At 50.9% G+C, this 22,644-nt stretch overlaps 1 protein-coding gene across 1 annotated transcript in view; it reads left to right on the top strand.

The window, feature by feature from the left end:
• The first annotated feature begins 2,718 nt into the window (after positions 1 to 2,718).
• The window catches only part of LOC101939528 (zinc finger protein 271-like), a 41,491-nt gene continuing 21,565 nt past the window's right edge, over positions 2,719 to 22,644 (top strand). The window contains exons 1-5 of the mRNA XM_065562981.1: positions 2,719 to 2,937; positions 9,091 to 9,167; positions 10,026 to 10,195; positions 11,560 to 11,673; positions 11,854 to 13,085. Of these exons, the coding sequence (XP_065419053.1) occupies positions 11,595 to 11,673; positions 11,854 to 13,085 (1,311 nt within the window). The 5' untranslated portion in view covers positions 2,719 to 2,937; positions 9,091 to 9,167; positions 10,026 to 10,195; positions 11,560 to 11,594. The remainder of the gene's footprint in view (positions 2,938 to 9,090; positions 9,168 to 10,025; positions 10,196 to 11,559; positions 11,674 to 11,853; positions 13,086 to 22,644) is intronic.

Here is a 22,644-nt window from a genome sequence, read left to right as displayed (position 1 = left end):
ACAAGACATAAAAGCAAAGTCTTAAGAAAATAAGAATGCCCATACTAATGTGGTGGTGCATGAACACCCCATCCCTCTTTGGTGTGGATTGTGGGTGTGATGGCATCACGGTTACAGTCTACCAGAATGCCCTGGGACAGTGCTGCTTAATGGCCAGAGTCAATATAGCAACCCTCAAGTGCAAGGTGGCATGGGCTAGCAGCCAGAGTATATATAGCGGCCCTTGAGTGCAGGGCAGCATGGCCTAGTGGCCAGAGTCAATATAGTGGTCCTGGAGTGCAGGGCTGTGTGGTCTAGTGGCCAGGGACCACAACCCAGTGGCAGTTACAGTCAGGGAGGGGGCGGACCTGAGCCCTCCCTGCTCCACCAGTCCTGGTCCAGGGCCCTGCTAGTAGCAAATGTGTCTGCCACCCAGTCAGGGGGGATCATACAGCAACATGCAGACTCTGATTTGCAGGAGGTTACAACTCTCTCCCCATCCCTGGACCTACCCTGCTTCCTGAAGTCATGGTCCATATGACATTGGGGTCTCCAGGCCCTCGGCAAAGGTAACTCCCTGGGACTTTTATTCCAGATGGTCAGCTGTAGACAACGGGACGCTGGTCTAGTTCTTGGGCTCTCCAGCTCCCACAGGCAATGGCTGTACCGGCTCCTGGGCTGGAGCCTCCACCAAGCATCCTTCCTCCTCAGCATTCAGCCTAAACTGAACTAGTCTGCTCCCTTTTATACTGAAACAGCAGTTGGAACGTGCCCACCACAGTCTGAGGGGTGGAACTTCCTCCACCCGCAGTGTGGGATTAACCCTTTCTCATCTGGTGCGGGGTATGCACACTCCATCACACTAGGCAGACGAATGGTCCATCCTGCTCAGTATCCTGTCTTTCGACAGTGGCCAATGCCAGGTGCTTCAGAGGAAATGAACAGAACGGGTAATCATCAAGTGGTCCCTGTCGCCCATTCCCAGCTTCTGGCAAACAGAGGCTAGGGACACCATTCCTGCCCATTCTAGCTACCAGCCATTGATGGACTTATCCTTCATGAATTTATCTAGTTCTTTTTTTAACCCTGTTAGTGTCTTGGCCTTCACAACATCCTCTGGCAAGGAGTTCCACAGGTTGACTCTGCGTTGTGTGAAGAAATACTTCCTTTTGTTTTTTAAACCTACTGCCTATAATTTCATTGGGTGACCCCTAGTTCTTGTGTTATGAGAAGGAGTAAATAACACTTCCTTATTTACTTTCTCCACATCAGTCATGATTTTATAGACCTCTATCATATCCCCCGTAGTCATCTTTTTTCCAAGCCGAAAAGTCCCAGTCGTATTAATCTCTCCCTAATCACATTTGTTGCCCTTTTCTGAACCTTTTCCAATTCCTATATATATATATATATATATATATATATATATATATATATATATATAAGATGGGGTGACCACATCTGCACACACTATTCCAGATGTGGGTGTACCATGATTTATATAGAGGCAATGTGATATTTTCTGCCTTATTATCTATCCCTTTCTTAATGATTCTCAACATTGTGTTCGCTTTTTTGACTGCCACTGCACATTAAGTGTATGTTTTCTGAGAACTAAGACTAAGCTTGATAAGTTTATGGAGGGATGGTATGATGGGATAGCCTAATTTTGGCAATTAATTGATCTTTGATTATTAGCAGGTAAATATGCCCAATGGTCTGTGATGGGATGTTAGATGGGGTGGGATCTGAGTTACTACAGAGAATTCTTTCCTGGGTGCTGGCTGGTGAGTCTTGCCCACATGCTCAGGGTCATATTTGATCACCATATTTAGGGTCGGAAGGAATTTTCCTCCAGGGCAGATTGGCAGAGGCCCTGGAGGTTTTTCGCCTTCCTCTGCAGCGTGGGGCACAGGTCACTTGCTGGAGGATTCTCTGCACCTTGAGGTCTTTAAACCACGATTTGAGGACTTCAATAACTCAGACATATGTTAGGGGTTTGTTACAGGAGTGGGTGGGTGAGATTCTGTGGCCTGCGTTGTGCAGGAGGTCAGACTAGATGATCATAATGGTCCCTTCTGACCTTAAAGTCTATGAGTCTATAAGTCTAACTATCCACAATGACTCCAAGATCTCTTTCTTGAGTGGTAACAGCTAATTTAGACCCCATCATTTTATATGTATAATTGGGATTATGTTTTCCAATGTGCATTACTTTGCATTTATCAACATTGAATTTCATCTGCCATCTGCCCAGTAAACCAGGTTTGTGAGATCCATTTGCAGTCTGACTGGGATTTAACTATCTTGAGTAGTTTTGTATCACCTGCAAATTTTGCCGCCTCACATGCACTTGCTTATTCACATGCTTAACGTAATGCAGGATGGGAAGTCAAGACTAAAACTTGATTGTCTTTGTCACATGGTGGAATTTTAAAATATAGGTACATATGTAATGTTGGTTACAGAAATCCTTTTTTAGAAAGCTCATATTTTGAACATGGTACACAACCATCTTCAGTCACACTATGGATGGAAAATTTCACAACCCAAAAAGAAAATTAAAAAATCCTTTTTTTTTGTTTCCCTCCCAATTTCCAAATTGGTTTGTAACTGCTAAAAGACAGGCAGGTCTCTGGCCGGATTCCTGCCATGCAGCTCGTCTGTGCCCAGGGCTCCTGAGCTGTGGCCACCAGAGGGCTCTGGCTATTGCAAGGAAGGGAAGATGCTGGTTACTGCAATCTCTATGCTGAGCAGATCCGGGGTTGAGCTTCCTGGGTCACAGCTGCTGCTTCATCTGTAGTGTCCAAAAGCCAGACTGAGCTGCTGCTCCCCAGCAGAGTGTGTGCAAAGAGAGCCCTTCCCTAGCGCCCCTCTGTGCCCAGCCGTGGGAACTTTCTCCGGGGGCTGGAACAAGCCCCGGGCTCTGCCGACACCAGCCTGAGCCGCAAACTCCAGGTGAGGGGAGAGACCCGGGGGAAAGGGCTGGAGGTGGGCATAGGGTGACAAAACGTCCTAATATTATCTGGCCTGTCCTAAGATATTAGGGGTTTTGTCTTATATGGGCAGCTATACACACTGTCGCCCCCCCCCCCCCCCCAAGTCTCAATTTTTCACACTTGCTGTCTAGTCACCCTAGATAGGCGGCCCCTCCTGTCTGCGAGTCCCACTCTCCCTGACCCGCCCCCCAGGCTCTGCTCCCCTGAGCTCCTGCAGGAGCCGTCCCAGCCCGAGGGCAGGGGAGAGTAGGCAGGAGGAAGAGACTGGCAGGGGCAGCAGGAGCAATCAGTGGGGAGAGAGGTTCCCGGCTCCCAGCCCTGCCCAGCCCCATTCCCTGCAGCACTCCGGGGCAGATTAACTTTCCTGGGACAAGATGAGAGGCAGGGAGAGGAAAAACCAGTTCCTGGTCCCCGTACTGCTGGGGGGATGCGCTGCCCTGGGGACAGTGTCAGGGGGATCACCCAAAGCAGCTCCTTGGATTCTGCTCTTTTCTAGCTCTTGGTTCAGAGACTCTGTTACTGCGGAGGGGGGTTAAAATGTCGGTGGGTGGGAGGGGCTGGGTCGATGCAGAACAAAGTGACCGCTCTGCAGTGAGCTCTGTGGGGTATTGCACTTGGATCTCTGTGCACTGTGTCTGCACTGGGGATGAGAGCCTTTGTCTGCGAGGTGTTCTTTGTTGTTGGGCTTTAGTGAAAGAGGCCCTGAGAGAAGCAGATTGCAGATGTAGCAAGGTTTGACTTAGCCCCAGGGCATCCGAAGAAGTGGGTTGTAGCCCACGAAAGCTTATGCTCTAATAAATTTGTTAGTCTCTAAGGTGCCACAAGTACTCCTGTTCTTTTTGATGGCATGGCATGACTGTTTGTCTGAAATGGTTGTATTAGTCAGGAATGGCAAAGCTCCGAGCAATCAACTTTGCCAGCTCAGCCTCTAGAAATATATTGGCAGGATGACTGGTTTTTGTACATACTCCATACCTAGAATGTTAATGCTACAAAATATCATAAGGAATTGCTGACCCCAAATGCTAAAAAGTCATGCGCCAGAGTCCAAAAAGATAGGTTTTTTTTTAAAACATGATTTTAAAATCTAACACGCATTGGATTCTTTTTATTTATCTTTTGCTTTTCAAGCCTTTAAAGGGTCGTGTTTTCTCTCCAACCACAAGGGCTGGAAACTAGCAAGAAAGCAAGCTAGCTAGCTGAGATTCACATGTGAGCACAAGACTCCAGGAACTGGGGCTGTATGATGAACTCTAAATATTGTGTCAAGTATCAGAGGGGTAGCCGTGTTAGTCTGGATCTGTAAAAAGCGACAAAGAGTCCTATGGCAACTTATAGACTAACAGACATATTGGAGCATAAGCTTTCGTGGGTGAATACCCACTTCGTCAGATTCACCCACGAAAGCTTATGCTCCAATAAGTTTGTTAGTCTATAAGGTGCCACAGGACTCTTTGTCGCTTTCTAAATATTGTGAGACTCACAGTAATACAGTATTACCAGAGTTGAAAACATGATGCAGAAGGATCGATCCCAGCTCTCACCTGGAAGAACTTGTGTTTTCTAACCTGTGATCCAGTTTGTGGTGGTTAGATGTAGTTACTGTAAATATTTATTATCACCGATTTTAAGGCCAGAAGGGACCATTGTGATAATCTGTCCTGTCCTCGTGCATCACACAGATCAGAGCTCCTCACCCAGTGATCCCTATATCCAGCCCAGCCAGCTGGTATTCTGTTCCGATGCCTCACTGTGATCACACTCGTCTCACTTCCTGTTTGAACTTACTGACTCCCAACTCCAGCCACTGGATCTTGTTTTGTCTTTGTCTGTTCGACTGCAGAGCCTTGTAGTCTCAGAAAGCTTCTCCTGCATAGATACTGTCTTCGATCCCCCTGTTTTAAGGAGCAGAGTTTTTAACTGTCCGTGTAATTATCTGTGGAAACCAATTACCTAGGGAACAGATTCTCCATTGCTTGGAGTCTCCAAGGGCTAAAGCCACAAAGGGACTAGACTCCACATTGGAACCAGTGCTTAAAGTGTGTGCGCGTGTGGGGGGAGTGAAGTGTCTCAAAGGGTTGCAGACTTGGCAAAAGATTTTTTTTTTTCTTACATTTTCAGGTCAGAAGGGACCATTGTGATAACCTAGTCTGACCTCCTGCACAGCACAGGCTAGAAAACTGCCCCCAACTAATTCCTAGAGCAGATATTTTAGAAAAATACCCAGTCTTGATTTAAAAATGGTCAGGGATGGAGAATCCACCACAATTCTTATAAGTTGTTCCAGTGGTTAATTACACTCACCGTTAGAAATTTACACCTCATTTCCAGTCTGTGGGTCTCTAGCTTCAACTTCCAGCCGTTGGTTCATGTTAGACTTTTCTCTGCTAGTTTGAAGAGCCCATTATTAAATATTTGTGATATACCTTGACTTTAGCAAAGCTTTTGATACTGTCTCTCACAGTATTCTTGCTAGCAAGTTAAAGAAGTATGAATTGGATGAATGGACTATAAGGTGGATAGAAAGCTGGCTAGATCGTCGGGCTCAACGGGTAATGATCAATGGCTTGGTGTCTAGTTGGCAGCCAGTATCAAGCGGAGTGCCCCAGGGGTTGGTCCTGGTGCCAGTTTTGTTCAACATCTTCATTAATGATCTGGATGATGGGATGGACTTCACCCTCAGCAAGTTCGTGGATGACACTGAGCTGGGGGGAGAGATAGATATATTGGAGGGTAAAGATAGGGTCCAGAGTGACCTAGACAAATTGGAGGATTGGGCCAAAAGAAATCTGACCAGGTTCAACAAAGACAAGTGCAGAGTCCTGCACTTGGGACGGAAGAATCAGTTGCACGGCTACAGGCTGGGGACTGTCTGGCTAAGTGGCAGTTCTTCAGAAAAGGACCTGGAGATTACAGTGGAGAAGAAGCTGGATATTAGTCAGCAGTGTGCCCTTGTTGCCAAGAAGGCTAACAGCATATTGGGCTGCATTAGTAAGAGCATTGCCAGCAGATCGAGGGAAGTAATTATTCCCTTCTATGGCACTGGTGAGGCCACATCTGAAGTATTGTGTACAGTTTTGTATCCCCCACTACAGAAAGGATGTGGACAAATTGGAGAGAGTCCAACAGAGGGCATGATTAGGAGGCTGGAGCATTTGACTCATGAGGAGAGGCTGAGGGAGCTGGGCTTATTTAGTCCGCAGAATGGAAGAGTGAGTGGGGATTTGATAGCAGCCTTCAGCTACCTGAAGGGGGTTTCCAAAGAGGGTGGAGCTTGGCTGTTCTCAGTGGTGGCAGATGACCGAACAAGGAGCAATGGTCTCAAGTTGCAGTTGGGGAGGTCTAGGTTGGATATTAGGAAACACTATTTCACTAGGAGGGTGGTGAAGCACTGGAATGTGTTACCTAGGGAGGTGGTGGAATCTCCATCCTTAGAGGTTTTTAAGGCCTGGCTTGACAGCGCCCTGGCTGGGATGATTTAGTTGGGCTTGGTCCTGCTTTGAGCAGGGGGTTTCACTAGATGACCTCCTGAGGTCTCTCTCAACTCTAATCTTCTATGATTTTAAATCAAGATGCAGCTCCAATGCCTGTGATAACACTGGTCTACAATTTTTGAGAAGTCGTCTGCTTCAGAGATAAAATGTGCTATTTATTATGTATTTTGATGTGCTGAATTCAAATATGACAATTAAAACAACTGATTGGCTACTGTTTCTAAGATATTTAAGTTTTTACATTTTATGTCTATGTATATTGTGTAGATAGTAGAGTTTTAATCATAAATTGTAAACCTAGGTCTTTTCATGTGTTTATGGTTGTTTTACATGATAATATTTCACCTGTCTTGTTTATGTAACACTTTAAAAATCAGCAAAAGGGTTATATAAATAAAATGTATTATGAAACAAAAGGCAAAAAACTATTATGTACATAGTTTAGTCCTATTCAGTGTCTACTCGGCGCTTCCTGGCTTGTCTCTTGTATTCATTAAATGGAGCATCTCTTGTCACTGTCCAGCAATAGTCTGCAAGCATTGATGGGCTCCATTTGCCCTGATAGCGTTTGTCCATTGTTGCAATGTCCTGGTGAAATCACTCGCCGTGCTCGTCGCTCACTGCTCCGCAGTTCGGTGGAAAAAAATCTAGATGAGAGTGCAAAAAATGTATCTTTAGTGACATGTTGCAACCAAGGCTTTTGTATGCCTTGAGGAGGTTTTCCACCAACAACCTGTAGTTGTCTGCCTTGTTGTTTCCGAGAAAATTTATTGGCACTAACTGGAAGGCTTTCCATGCCGTCTTTTCCTTGCCACGCAGTGCATGGTCAAATGCATCATCTCGAAAAAGTTCACGAATCTGAGGACCAACAAAGACACCTTCCTTTATCTTAGCTTCACTTAACTTTGGAAATTTTCCACAGAGGTACTTGAAAGCTGCTTGCGTTTTGTCAATGGCCTTGACAAAGTTCTTCATCAGACCGAGCTTGATGTGTAAAGGTGGTAACAAAATCTTCCTTGATTCAACAAGTAGTGGATGCTGAACATTTTTCCTCTCAGGCTCCAATGACTGTCGGAGTGGCCAATCTTTCTTGATGTAGTGGGAATCTCTTGCACGACTATCCCATTCGCAGAGAAAACAGCAGTACTTTGTGTATCCAGTCTGCAGACCAAGCAAGAAAGCAACAACCTTCAAATCGCCACAAAGCTGCCACTGATGTTGGTCATAGTTTATGCACCTCAAAAGTTGTTTCATGTTGTCATAGGTTTCCTTCATATGGACTGCATGACCAACTGGAATTGATGGCAAAACATTGCCATTATGCAGTAAAACAGCTTTAAGACTCGTCTTCGATGAATCAATGAACAGTCTCCACTCATCTGGATCGTGAATGATGTTGAGGGCTGCCATCACACCATCGATCTTGTTGCAGGCTACAAGATCACCTTCCATGAAGAAGAATGGGACAAGATCCTTTTGACGGTCACGGAACATGGAAACCCTAACATCACCTGCCAGGAGATTCCACTGCTGTAGTCTGGAGCCCAACAGCTCTGCCTTACTCTTGGGTAGTTCCAAATCCCTGACAAGGTCATTCAGTTCACCTTGTGTTATGAGGTGTGGTTCAGAGGAGGAGGATGGGAGAAAATGTGGGTCCTGTGACATTGATGGTTCAGGACCAGAAGTTTCATCCTCTTCCTTTTCCTCGTCTGACTCAAGTGAGAATGATTCTGGTGCATCAGTCCTTCTCCATGGGGTACTGGGCGTATAGCTGATGGAATGTTTGGCTAATGCACAGTCCACTTTTTCTTCTTTGACACACCTTTCCTGACTGGAGGCACCATTCAGAAGTAACAGTTGCTGGTATGATCTGTTGGCTCTCTGCAAATCATTGGCACTGCAAAAGGCATAGATTTATTGTTCCTGTTCAACCACTGGCAAAGATTTGTTGCACAAGTGTTGCAGCATATGTGTGGGGCCCACCTCTTGTCCTGATCTCCAATTTTGCAGCCAAAATAAAGGTGATAGGCTTTCTTAACCATAGTGGTTATACTGCGCTTTTGTGATGCAAAAGTCACTTCATCACAAACATAGCAGAAGTTATCTGCACTGTTCACACAAGTACGAGGCATCTCTGCTCACTTTGGCTAAACAGAAATGTGTCTCTTTGCAAAATCAAATACTGACAAATAAGAGAGCACGACACTGTATGATTTCTAGAGCTGATATAGGGCAATTTGTTCAGCAGAGTGATGTAAGCTTCGTTATGATTGCATCATCCACGACTTCTAGGAATAACATGATGCAATTCATATCATGTATGATGCAATACCAGCTTCAGATTGCATCATTCATTGTTTTGCCTAAAAAGCAAGTACTGTCCAAACCCAGTCATAGATTTATTCATAGATCCAGTCAAAGATGTATTTTAGTCATTTCTGGTTTAAATTGAGATCCCTTCCCTTTATAACTCACTTATCCTCCGCCATTCCCAAGTCAAGGGTCGTATATACTGACTCAATAGCATATCTTGAAAACTAGAGCCAATCAACAATTGTAAGCATCATTTTCGTTCTCAGTGACCCAGAATTAGTAAAGTTTGACTACATTTATTTCAGAAGCATTTTGGCTGTAGAGCAGTGCATAACAGAGAAGTTGGGACCAGGAAATTGCCAGGTGGTAGTTTGCCAGAACGGTAAGGCAGGTTTTCTAATCCTTTAATCGTTGTCATGGCTGTGCTCTGAACCTCCTCTAATTTATCAACATCCTTATTGAATTGTGGACCCCCGAACTGGACACAGGATTCCTGCAGCTTAATGAAGCCGGGTCTCCGACGGACACACTTACCAAAGCTGCCGTTCCCAGGTTATGACAGGCCTCCCACTTTTCTTAGACCACTTTCCACCTGGGTTGCATTGCCTGATGTACAGGTGCCCTGCTGCCTAGTGGACGGCACAGGCCTGAGTTAGGCACCTGTATAATGAATGGGGAGAGTAAGGCAACTAGGAACATGCTCCGCTAGCAGGGAAACCAGCCTGAGCTATCCAATAGGAAATGCTGAGAAGAGGGGTAAGTCCTTAGCCCTGTCCCTCTAGGGGACACCTAGGTCCCTAAGTCCTCCCCCTCCCTCTGCCTCTTCTTACCCTCTAGCCAAGGGGTTGGAGCACTCAGCCAAGGTGAGAGAAATGAGCCTGAGTCACCTGTCTCAGCCTGATGGGGAAGTGTAGACTTTAATTAGGGTTTCCTGCCTCTCAGGGGAGTGCCCTGGCCATGGGGCATTCTGGCAGCTGCTCCGCCATGCATCACTATTTAAATATTCATTGGGCCAGTGAGAGGGTGAAACAGTCTCTGCTGCCCAGTGGTTAGTGTGCTCATGGGGGAAACCCAGCTTCCAGTCCCCCTGCTCCGGGTGCAAAGGATGCTGCAGTAATGGAGAGCCTGGTGGGGTGTTTGAGCTGTGTGTGGGTGGTGCTATCCCTCCACCTCCCCTGCATAGGTGTGCTCAGGTGGCTGGAGGCTGAACACTCTGTGAACTTCATTCCTGTGTCCACAGAAAGACCCTGTGGGGAATAGGATGAGAAATGGATGAAAGCCACTTCTGAAACCTCCCCACTCGCCCTTCTCACCCTGAGAGGCTGCAGGATAACGCCCAGGTTTCACTCCAGATTAAACCTTCCTCCAGGGATTCGGGGACAGGAAATGGCTGCAGAGCAGCTGGTTCAGGTAGGGGATGGTCAGGGTCTGCTGGTGGGGAGGGGGGAACAATGAATGTGAAAGAACAGAAGGTGCTGAGAAGGAAATGAGCTACTGAGATGTATTTAATATGGGGCACTCAGGGCGCCAGTAACTGAGCGAGTGGGACTGTGGCTCACTGAGTGGGGGATTCTTGCTGTTCCAGGAGCCAGTGACCTTCGAGGAGGTATGTGTGTATTTCAGTGAGCAGCAGTGGGCTCTGATGGACCCAGGTCAGAGAGCCCCTCTACAGGGATGTCATAAGGAAGGGTTCCTGTCCCCTCAGGTGTTAGAAGCTGTGGGATCCCTGAAGCAGTTGGCTTGGGTTCTACTCGGGGTCCTTTTCCACTCCCTTAGGTTTCATGGGGATCAGCCCCACAGTGTGTGTGCGTGTGTTACAAAGAGTGACTGTCCCTTTCACTCCCCTTCCCCTGGGAGTGGAGATTCAAGGACACACCCATGGTTGGAGCTGGTCAAAAAATTTGCAACTGAACAGTTTTCCGTCAAAAAATGCCATTTCATCAAAATCAAAATGTCTCACCAGAACGTGTCCGTTTCAATTAAATTTTCAATGAAAGTCAAGCTGTTTCATTTTGACAATGTCAGTGTCTCACTTCTACTCATCACTTATAGGCATATGTAAATTTTAATATTGTATTATATTAGAGAATATTATGTATGTGTCCTGTTCTGGTGCCCACAATTCAAGAAGGATGTTGGTAAATTGGAGAGGGTTCAGAGAAGAGCCACAAGAATGACTAAAGTATTAAAAAACCTGCCTTATTGTGATAGACTCAAGGAGCTCAGACAGAAGAGAAGGTGAAGGGGTGACTTGATTACAGTCTATAAGTACCTAGATGGGGAACAAAGGTTTAATAATGAGCTCTTCATTCTAGCAGAGCAGAGTCTAACATAATCCATTGGCTGGAAGCTGAAGCTAGACAATTTCAGACTAGATATAAGGTGTACATTTTAACAGTGAGAGTAATTAAGCATTGGAACAATTTACCAAAGTTCATGGTGCATTCTCCATCACTGAGAATTTTAAAATCAGGATTGAGTGTTTTTCTATCAGCTCTGCTCTAGGAATTATTTGGGGGCAGTTCTCTGGCCTGTGTTATACAGGAGGTCAGTCTAGATGAACACAATAGTCCCTTTTGGCTTTGGAATCTCTGAATCGGCAATAGTGACACAACACATCCACCAGCAGACATCTGACTCTCCCAGAGCGTGTCCATGGACCTTTTCTCCCAACTTCCCAGCACAGAGATGGGGTTAAAATCACGTCTCTATAATAAATATTCTCTGGCTATGTCGCAAGCCCTGATCTTGCCTGTTCTCTTTCCCTCAAGCAGGATTTCCCATCACCAAGCCTGATGTGATCTCCTGGATGGAGCAGAGGAAAAAGCTGTGGACCCCAGATCTGCAGGAGTCTGAGGAACCGGAACTCCTGAGTGATGTCTGCACAGGTGAGGAATTGGTTACATCAGCCAGAAAACCATTGCAGCAGGAAGGATGGTTTGTGGCCAAGGAACTCTCTCCTGATTTTTCTCTCTCCAGTAGTTATTTGGGTTTCTTCCTCCCACTCTGAGGTTCCCTTTCCCCTGGCACAGGGCCTGACTCCTGTCTGCATTCTCTCTCTGTCCCAGCAGGTGATGGTACGGGGAGTGAGAGCGAGGAGGAGACCCCTCAGCAGGAAGGTCCCGAGCCAGTGGAACCACATGGCGTGGTATCAGGAAGAGCCGAAGGGGACGTTTCCCAGAGTCCTGAGCAGGGAAATCCTCGAGGGACAGGGAAGAGCAGATCATCCCACCCGGGCAGAGGTATCAATCAGCTCAAAGATGTTGGGAAGCGGCCCTACCGGTGTGAGGACTGCGGGAAAAGCTTCAGCAGCAGCTCAGCCCTCATCATCCACCGGCGGATTCACACCGGGGAGAGACCCTACAAGTGCCCTGAGTGTGGGAACAGCTTCAACCAGAACTCGGCGCTGATCGCACACCGGCGCATCCACACTGGCGAGAAGCCATATGAGTGCCCCGACTGCAGGAAGCGCTTCAGCCACGGCTCCACCCTCATCAAGCACCAACGCACCCACACGGGTGAGAAGCCCTACCGGTGCGAGGAGTGCGGGAAGTGCTTCAGCATCCGCTCGACCCATGTGCGGCACCAGAAGACCCACACGGGCGAGCGGCCCTACGTCTGCGGGGAGTGCGGCAAGAGCTTCAGCGACAGCTCCTACTTCGTGCAGCACCAGCGGGTCCACATGGGCGACATGCCTTACGCCTGCCGGGACTGCGGGAAGAACTTCATCTGGAGCTCAGCCCTGCTGCGGCACCGGCGCATCCACACCGGCGAGAAGCCCTACATCTGTGGCGACTGCGGGAAGAGCTTCAGCGAGAACTCCACCCTGCTGCGGCACCGGCGCATCCACACCGGCGAGAAGCACTACAAGTGCACCCAGTGCGGGAAGAGCTTCAATGACAGCTCCTCCCTCATGCGGCACCAGCGTGTCCACACTGGGGAGCGCCCCTACCAGTGCCCCCAGTGTAGCAAGAGCTTCGTGGACAGCTCCACCCTCATCTGCCACCAGCGCACTCACACCGGCGAGCGCCCCTACACCTGCCCCGACTGCGGCAAGAGCTTCACCGAGAGCTCTACCCTCATCACCCACCACCGCGTGCACACGGGCGAGCGACCCTACACCTGTCCCGACTGCGGCAAGAGCTTCAGCCAGAGCTCCAACCTCGTCACCCACCAGCGCATCCACACTGGCGAGCGCCCCTACGCCTGTGCCCAGTGCGGGAAGAGCTTCTACCGCAGCTCGGACCTCATCCGACACCACAGGACCCATACGGGGGAGAAGCACTATAAGTGCCCTACTTAGATCCAGCCAAGCTGCTCTGGGTATCTGAGGGGACATGGCTCCCTGCAAGGATAGCTGATCTTGTGGCCAGCATACACAGCTGCCTGCGTGAGCACTCCGGATGGAGGGCACATGGTGGGTGAGACATCTGCATGTGCCAGGGCTCTGTTTTAATAGCCGTATGTGTGAGCCCTTTTGGACAGAGGGCGTATGGTGCATGAGTCGTCTGCCGAGGCACTGTTCTCTCCCTCGCCTTCTTCTGAGAGTTCACCTTCAAGAGTTTGTGCAAGTGAATTTGCCTTTGATGCCTCCTTATTGACTTTTTTGTTGTTATTGGTAATGGAGTCAACTCAGGAATCACTTTGGTAAATATTTTTCCATCCCGGCCTTTTGCATAAGCTAGTTTTCTGAAGCAACAATCGTTCGATAATAAGTTAGTGGGGTTTTGTTGTTGTTTTTCGAAAAGTAGCAAAGAGCCCTTGTCACTGTGACCTGTGGGGAGAGAGAGACTGTGCCGAACAATGGCAGTTTTGCTGTCGATGCTGACATACTGTTTTGTGTGTGAGTCCTTGGACAAGGGACACGTGAGGCCTGAACCCTTTTGATGTGTAGAATTTGAGGCCCTTTTCCTTCACATATCTCTGCATGCCAGAGAGTTTGAGCAAGGGAAGCTTTCACGGTCAATAAGCTCCTGTGGGTGTTGGATTTCAGCACTAAGAAAGGGGCTCCCCTTGATCCTATCACTCCTCCTCGTCCCCCAAGACAAAAACAACATACAGCCCCTGGGCCACACACCCAGCCAGCTGACACAGTCCCTGAGACACGGGGGGATAGCTCAGTGGTTTGAGCATTGGCCTGCTAAACCCAGGGTTGTGAGTTCAATCCTTGAGGGGGCCATTTAGGGAACTCGGGTAAAAATCTGTCTGGGGATTAGTCCTGCTTTGAGCAGGGGGTTGGATTAGATGACCTCCTGAGGTCCCTTCCAACTCTGATATTCTATGACTTCTCAGATCCTCATGGGTGTCAGCAGCTCAATCTGTATGGTGCCTCTGAGACCGGTGTTGGTCTGTGCTGAGCTCTCAATCATTGCTCGGACTGTGGCATCTAGGAGACGGCATTGCATTGCTCTCACATCCGGATGGTGGGGGCTAGGCGTTAGCTGTTCTGTGCTGGAGGCTTCTCACCGCCTACAGCATCGGCAGATATGCCCTTACGGGCTGAGCATTATTTAGCAAGGCTGGGCTGGTGCATGTAACCCTTGGACTGAGGAGGAAACTTCAGCGCATAGGGCCAGATTTTTAAAGGAATTTAGGTACCTAGTGGGATTTTCAAAAGCTTCTAGGTACCCAGCACCCATTGACATCAATGAATTTCAGGTGCCTAGGCTTGCATATTCATGGCCAGCAGGGTCAAGTCAATACATACGAGTGCCTAATTCCCTTAAGCTCCTTTGGAGGCCCCAGCTATAATTCCTCTCTGAACAGAGGGCCAGCACGAAGTCTATGCACTAATCTAAGCACTGATGTCTGCAGCTGAAATCAAACGTGGGATGCTGATTCTCCAATGTCTAGCAAGGGCTGATCTCCAAGGACCTAACCCCATCTCTGTATGACTTAGAGCCACTATCTGCTGTAATGGGGATCCAGAGAGGAGACCCCAAAGTCACTTCTGATGGGGACAGAGGGGTGCAAGCTTAGAAAGGAGCAGACTTAGGAGACTTCATCCCATGAAGTTGTATGGGCCAAAGCACCCACAAGCGGGGCCAGATTTTCTGACTAGCTCAGCGCGCGGGATGGTCTATGTACAAGCTGAACACTGTTGGAGATCTGGCCGCTTGTTATGTAAGTAGCAAATGTTAGCAAAAAATAACTCCCAGGGTTATTAGGAGTTTTTTTAAAATAAAAAAGCTACCCAATAAAAAGTGTGGAAACAATGAAACACTCAGGTCATGTGCATCAATGTAGGAATACACCTGCAGTTCATACATTCTGTAACAAACACCTGTGCAGGGGGTGCTGGCGGTAGGGACACTACTGGAACCCAGGATTATCAAAGGGGATCCCCAACATATAAGTGCCCTGGGGCTGATGGGAGCCTGGCCACAGGGAGGCTGCATGGAGTCTGGAATGGCAGCAGGAAGCACATTGCTCTGGGACTTTGTAATTACATTATATACATCAGTCCTGGAGCAGAGGTGGTCACAAACAGCATGCAGGCAACCCCCTCTTCCTCTCCCCTGCCCACCCCCTTCAGGACTCTCAGTGCAAACTCCAGAGTCTGTTTCCCCAGGAGCAAGTCTTCCCCCAGAAGTTACTAGTTAAGAGAGATGAAGGCAGATTGCAAGCTTCCCCCTCCCTGCACAAAAGAAACCACATCACAGACTTAACAACAGAAGAACATTTCTTCGAAGACACATGCCCCAGGCGGGCCCAGGAAAAGAACTAGTAAGCCCATGTGTAACTGGGCCAGATTGACTGTTATGGGTTCAGTCATTTCTGGCCCACTCCCCTTCTAAGCAATTGTGCTGAGGGGTCACAGACCTGGAGTCTGTAGCAAGAAGGCTGGTTGTGGCATTGGGCTGGGACCGCTCTCTCAGCCTCCCCGTATCACCTCAGGCCAGTCACCTAATCTGTATGTGCCTCAGTTTCCCTGCGTGACACAATGGTGGTAATAATCCTGCCTGTTCTGTTTAGACTGTGAGCTAACTAGGGCAGGGAACCTCTCGGGGTCTGCACATCGAAACACAATGGGGGCCGGTTCTCAACGCCTTGAGGTGTTGTCCCACAAACTTATACAGGATCGTTTTAGGGGTCAAGGCAAAGATGCCACATTTATTATTAATCTGTAACTATTAGCAAATACCTCAATGCTTATACACACACACACTCACACACACACCAAAATGTTCTGCAGCTGCTGGATAGTTACCAGTCCTGATTGTAGTTTGAGTTCGCAGCTTGGGATCGTAGCTCGTGGCAGCTAACTGGCCAGGAAAGCTGAGCACGAGGGGGAGCCGGGTCTCTGTCGGGCGCGCACCGATGCTCCTTGATGTTGATAGCAGAAAGTTACCCAAAGTCTCTCATCTCACCCTTCCTTTTTTATAGGAGTTTTGGATTCAAAGTCTCTAGGTCTCGCTGTGTCACACGGCCTCTGGGTTTGGTACTTGATCACCCGTCAATTGCAGGCGTGACTGTCAGCCTGGGACCTGGCTTTGATCTTTCTTCTGTTGTTTCTTTTTAAGGTGGATGCTTCTTGCTTGAGTTAGGGCTGTTGTCTAGTTCTTCAGCCATTGGTATTTGTTGGTATTTGAACTTTATCTCATCAGGACGGGCTGGTGCTGGAGGTTGATTCTATCACCCATACATCCCTCATTCACACATCTCAACTAGACTAATAAAATTACAGCAGGGTTTGCAAAAATGAAGGTTGCAGCAAGCCCTTACAAAATGGAGTAAGCGTTTTAAAATGGGGTTTGAATTACAATATGGCACAGAAGTTACAATGTAGGTTACAATGTAGGCAAAATGGCAAGTGTAATGAAAGTTACAATGTAGGCAACAGAAGTTACAATGTACAGTGGATAACTTAAAAACAATTTCATTCACATTGGTTCTACAGAGGTGCTCCCGTAGTACAATTCATAGCAACCACCCGACCCCGGGCACCCCCGTCAGGGCTGTGCACTAAGTCCCACAAAAGCTGTGTTTTCAGACCATTGATTGGCCCCTGTCCCAGGCATGAATTCCACCCTGTAACTGATTGTCAGGCATCCCAGAGTTATAAACGCAAATTCCCTGGCTGTATTCAGTCAGTTCCCGCGACGTTTCAACCTCCTCACCAGGCTGCCCACGCTCGGGCAGGTGCTCCTCAGTTCCTGGGGGGCTCAGCTCCCACAAAGCTGGGAAGCTCGCCACTCCCATAAAGCCAGGCCCCAGGGGATACTTACAGGTGAGTCTAGATATTATGGCCACATCGGCACTGGCCTCCCCTCTCCGTGGATCCAGCCAATGAAAATAAGGAGACACTGGGAGTCTGGGGTGTTTCTGTGGGGACACAGGAGAATCCCTCACAGCAGAAGAGTCCCAATGGCCCAGCAGGCTGCCTGTAGCCCTAGATAGCAGCAGGGCTTGGGTGTATTTGTTCTGCAGGATCCTCTCTGTTCAGGAACAAGACGGAATCTGGAAGATCCAGGGGGAAGCGTGGGGTGGTTGATTTGCTGTAAACTCAAGCTCCAATGGCCCATTAGTAAAGCAGCAAGAAGGGCCATGGTGTTTGGGGGAGGACTGGTCGGCACCGCTGGAGGTGGGGGAGGGTAGGTTCCCATTTGTCCCCTGTGTTATTTGTGGTCTCACTTCCTGCTGTTCTGGGGCACCTAGGCGTCAGATGAGTTTGTGTCACAGCAGCTGAAGAGTTTTGGGGACCTGTCTTCAGCCTGTGAGTGAGTTGCGGGGGGAGGTTGCAATCCCGACATTTCTGCAGGGAAGAGCTTTCTTGAGGAAAAGGGAAGGGCAATGGTAGTTAGGGAGAGATCTGCATTAACGCCCCTCCGTGCCCAGCTGGGGCGTGACTTTCTCCAGGGGATGGAACCAGTCCCGGGGGAAGCCCCGGACTCTGCTGACACCAGCCTCTGAGCCGCAGACTCCAGGTGAGAGGAGAGACCCGGGGGAAAGGGCTGGGACCGGGCAGGAAAGTGACTCTGCACCAATGGCCCCTCTTCACTCCAGCTCTGCTGCTGCGGGGGGCAGGGGTCTGCGAGTCCCAGAGCTGCTGCCCTCCCTGACCCACCCCCCAGGCTCTGCTCCCCTGAGCCCCTGCAGGAGCCGAGTGTGACGAACTGGGACTGTTCTTGCTGGGGTGTGTGAATGCTGACAGGGGAGTGTGACTAGGATGGTCTGCATCGGGGGATGGGAGCCGGCCCAAGGGAACATACCTGAGCTTGTAACATGAGAACCCAGGAGGGGGTTGGAGGTCAGATGACTCCGGGGCCCGGGAAACTGAACAAAGGCTGTGGGAGGGGTCGCTGAAGGGAGAGTGCTGGAAGCAGGCTGGAAGGAGGCTGGAGAGATGGCTGGGAGGCAGAGATGGCTCTGACCCCCCAAGGGGGTGGGCTGGCATGCCCTGGGACCCCAAGCTGGACCTAACTGAGGGGGGCCCTGTTGTCTGTGCCTGCAAGACCTGTCTTGGACTGTATTCCTGTCATCCAAATAAACCTTCTGCTTTACTGGCTGGCTGAGAGTCATGGTGAATCGCAGGAAGCCGGGGGTGCAGGGCCCTGAGTCCCCCAATACTCCGTGACAACTGGTGGCAGCGGCGGGATCTACTGCACCCCGTGGACGGCGCTTCCTGCAGTAAGTGACTGGGGAGCAGTAAAACGAAGGGGGATTGACGGGGACCAGGCACGCTGAAGAGTGGGAGAGAGACGGTTATTACCCCTGGGAGTGTGTGACCAGCGAGAAGGACTTTTGCAGTAACAGGGTCCCCTGGGGGGATCGCAGCGAGTGGTCCCAGGGGCGGAGGAGTCTGCAGCTCGACCCTGGCAGAGAGGTGGTGACCTCGAGAAGGGCTGGCACACTAGGGGTCCCCCTGGGAACTGGGGGGAGCTGTGAGCACACAGGCCGGTGAGTGGCCAGCAGGAAGATGTATGCCAAGCGGCTTAAGAGCGACCTGGTGGAGCTGTGCAAGCAGAGGCGGCTGCGCATTGGGAGGCTCACCAAAGAACAGCTCATTGCCCAGCTGGAGGCGGAAGATCGCGCGAATGAACTGATCCCTGTGTCTCAGGGAAGCAGCCTGGCAAATGCAGCGCAGGCACCAGTGTCTGTCCCAGCTGGGAGTGGTCAGCCCGCTGCTGAGGGCTTCCCGAGACCCCTCCTTCCTATGCCTAGGGGAAGGGTGGGGAGGAGCCCAGCAAATACCGAAGGCGCTGTGACCCCCCCGGCCAGCAGGGGGTCCCCCCGGCGAAGCTCGCCGGCCAGCAGAGGATCCTCCCGGCGACGTTCGGCATCCGGGGAGCGGAATTGGCTGGAATGGGAGAAAGAGCTAAAACTGAGGGAGCTGGAGGATCGTGAACAACAGAGACAGCATGAAGAGAGACAGCGTCAGCATGAACGGGAGGAGAAAGAGAGACAAAGACAGCATGAAGAGAGACAGAGACAGGAGAATGAGAGACAGCGTCAGCATGAACTGGAACTGGCGAGACTGAGGGGCAGCGAACCCCCGGCTGCGGTGAGTGAGGGGGGACCCAGGACTGCACGGAGCTTTGATAAGTGCATCATGGCCCCATACAAGGAGGGGGAGGACATGGATGACTTCCTGGAGGCCTTTGAGACGGCCTGCGAGCTGCACCGGGTTGATCCCGCGGACAGACTCCGGGTCCTTACCCCCTTACTGGACCCCAAATCCGTGGCATTGTACCGCCAACTGGGAGAGGCAGAGAAAGGGGACTACGAACTATTCAAAAAGGCCCTGCTACGTGAGTTTGGGCTGACTCCTGAGATGTACCGGGGAAGGTTCCGGAGTCAAGATAAAACCCCTGAGATCTCATATCTGCAACTAGCCGTCCGCATGGAAAGATACGCCAGCAAGTGGGCTGGTGGGGCCCAGACGAAGGAGGACCTGATTAAACTGCTGGTACTGGAGCAACTGTATGAGCGGTGCCCATCCGACCTGAGGCTGTGGTTGGTGGACAGAAAGCCAGAGAACCCGCGACACGCCGGGCAGCTGGCTGATGAGTTTGTAAAGAGCCGGTCAGGGGGTGGCAGGGAGGAGCCCCAAAGGAACAGGCCCGCCGTGATGCAGAGAGAGAGTCACCCTGGGACCTCCCAAAGAGGGAATATGGGGAATCCCCTCCCACGGGGAATGCCCAGCGTCAGGGACAACCGACCGGCTCGAGGGGACCCACAGGACATGAGCTGCTATTACTGCGGCCGAAGAGGCCACGTTCGGGCCCAGTGCCCCAAGCTCAAGGACAGACTGAGCAGACCGAACCCGCATAGGGTTAACTTGGTAGAGGCCCAGACGGACGAGGGGCAGGCTTCTCACGCAAGAGGGGCTGGCAGCTTATCAACTGCTCAAGAGAGAGAAGGGCCCCAGGCCAGCTCCTCTAGGGGGCTGGATGCCCCAGACTCAGGGTTTTTGGTTTATACGGTGGGCGCGGGGCTGTCCCTCCGGAGAGAGTACCTTGTTCCCCTGGAGGTGGATGGGAGGAAGGTCAATGGATACTGGGATACGGGCGCAGAGGTGACGCTGGCCCGGCCCGAGGTGGTGGCCCCAGATCAGGTGGTGCCCAACTCCTACCTGACCCTGACGGGGGTGGGCGGAACACCAGTCAAAGTGCCCGTGGCAAGGGTACACCTGAAGTGGGGGGCCAAGGAGGGCCCCAAGGATGTGGGGGTACACCCGTATCTGCCCACTGAGGTATTGATGGGGGGGGACCTGGAGAACTGGCCAAGCAACCCCCAAAAGGCACTGGTTGTGACCCGCAGTCAGAGCCGGCGAGGGGCCCTGCGCCCTGGCCTTGGGGGGGGTGCCTTGCCTGAGGCGCAGGACCCTAACCTGGTGGGGAGGGAACGCCCAGGGACGCGGCTCAGGGAGGCTGCAGCTTCGGACCCAGCGGGCGAGAAAGAGCAGGTGGCCATCCCTGTCCCAGCTGCTGAGTTCCAGGCCGAGTTACAGAGAGACCCCTCCTTGCGGAAGATAAGGGACCTGGCCGACCTCAATGCGGTACAGACCATGGAACGAGGTGGCCGGAAAAGGTTCCTGTGGGAGAAGGGGTTCCTGTACCGAGAATGGGCTCCCCCAGGGAAAATGGAGTCAGGGGGGATCAGGAGGCAGCTGGTGGTACCCCAGAAGTATCGCCGCCAGCTGCTGTGCCGGGCCCATGACATTCCCCTCTCAGGGCACCAGGGAACCTGGCGTACCCAGCAGAGGCTGCTACGGAGCTTTTACTGGCCTGGGGTCTTTGTTACTGTCCGACAGTACTGCGGATCCTGTGACCCCTGTCAGAGGGGGAGGAAGGCCTGGGACAAGGGGAAAAGAGCTTTAGGACCCTTGCCCAGCATAAAGGATCCTTTCCAGAGGGTGGCCAAGGTTAAAAGGGCGGCTCTAAACCAAGAGAGCCCAAAGCACAGACCTCCAGACTGGAGCGCTGGGAGAAGACCACAGCCCAGTTGGAACCCCAGAGGTATGGGGGTGGGAAAAGGGCCCAGGCCGCATAAACCTTCCCACATGCGAACTGCGAGTGCCATCAAGCACCCCGACCTAAGGGGGGGCGTGGAACGGAAGGGGCCTGGTGTAATTCTCACCAAGGAACTGGAGGGATGCGGGGGCATCCATGGGAACGGGGGTAGGTTCGAACTTCCCCGGGTCACTGGCTAAAGTGACCCTGCTCAGTTCGGTCTCGAAGGGGGGAGAGATGTGACGAACTGGGACTGTTCTTGCTGGGGTGTGTGAATGCTGACAGGGGAGTGTGACTAGGATGGTCTGCATCGGGGGATGGGAGCCGGCCCAAGGGAACATACCTGAGCTTGTAACATGAGAACCCAGGAGGGGGTTGGAGGTCAGATGACTCCGGGGCCCGGGAAACTGAACAAAGGCTGTGGGAGGGGTCGCTGAAGGGAGAGTGCTGGAAGCAGGCTGGAAGGAGGCTGGAGAGATGGCTGGGAGGCAGAGATGGCTCTGACCCCCCAAGGGGGTGGGCTGGCATGCCCTGGGACCCCAAGCTGGACCTAACTGAGGGGGGCCCTGTTGTCTGTGCCTGCAAGACCTGTCTTGGACTGTATTCCTGTCATCCAAATAAACCTTCTGCTTTACTGGCTGGCTGAGAGTCATGGTGAATCGCAGGAAGCCGGGGGTGCAGGGCCCTGAGTCCCCCAATACTCCGTGACACCGAGCCACCTCCAAGAGAGCAAACGCCCTGGGACCGGGCCAAGGACTGAGTCTCCCAGCCCGAGGTGAGGGGGCAGGAGGGAGATGGGAGGAGAGATTGGCAGGGGCAGCAGGAGCAATCAGTGGGAAGGGAGGTTCCCGGCTCCTAGCCCTGCCCAGCCACATTACCTGTGCAGCACCCCGGGGCAGATTGACTTTCTTGGGACAAGGTGAGGAGCAGGAAGAGGAAAAGCCAGTTTCTGCCTCTGCCTAGTCCCCGCACTGCTGGGGAATGTGCTGCCCTGGGGACAGTGTCGGAGGATTCCCCAAGCAGCTCCTTAAATTCCGTCCCCTGCTAAAAACATAAATCTGCTCCAGAATCTTAACTTCACTTTAAAATAAACAGTATGCCCACCAGCTCTCACGTATGCAAAGAAACCCTTGAAAATGTGAAGGGAATGGGACTGATGCAAATTTGTCTGCCTGAGTTTGCAGCCAGCCTAAAACAATAGCACCAAGTGGTGGTAACTGTCCCCATTCATGCAATAATCCTGTCATAAACATACAGCTAAGGGTAGCATAAAATCCCTCCTTTACCTGTAAGGGGTTAAGAAGATCAAATAACCTGGTTGGCACCTGACCAAAAGGACCAATAAGGAAAGAAGATACTTTCAAATCTGGGGGTGGGGAGGTTTTGTTTGTGCTCTCTTTGTTT

The sequence above is a fragment of the Chrysemys picta genome, chromosome 12 (assembly GCF_011386835.1).
Source record: "Chrysemys picta bellii isolate R12L10 chromosome 12, ASM1138683v2, whole genome shotgun sequence".
Lineage (NCBI taxonomy): Eukaryota > Metazoa > Chordata > Testudines > Emydidae > Chrysemys > Chrysemys picta.
The sequence above is the reverse complement of the archived record's forward strand: the minus strand, read 5'-3'. Positions and strand labels throughout refer to the sequence as shown.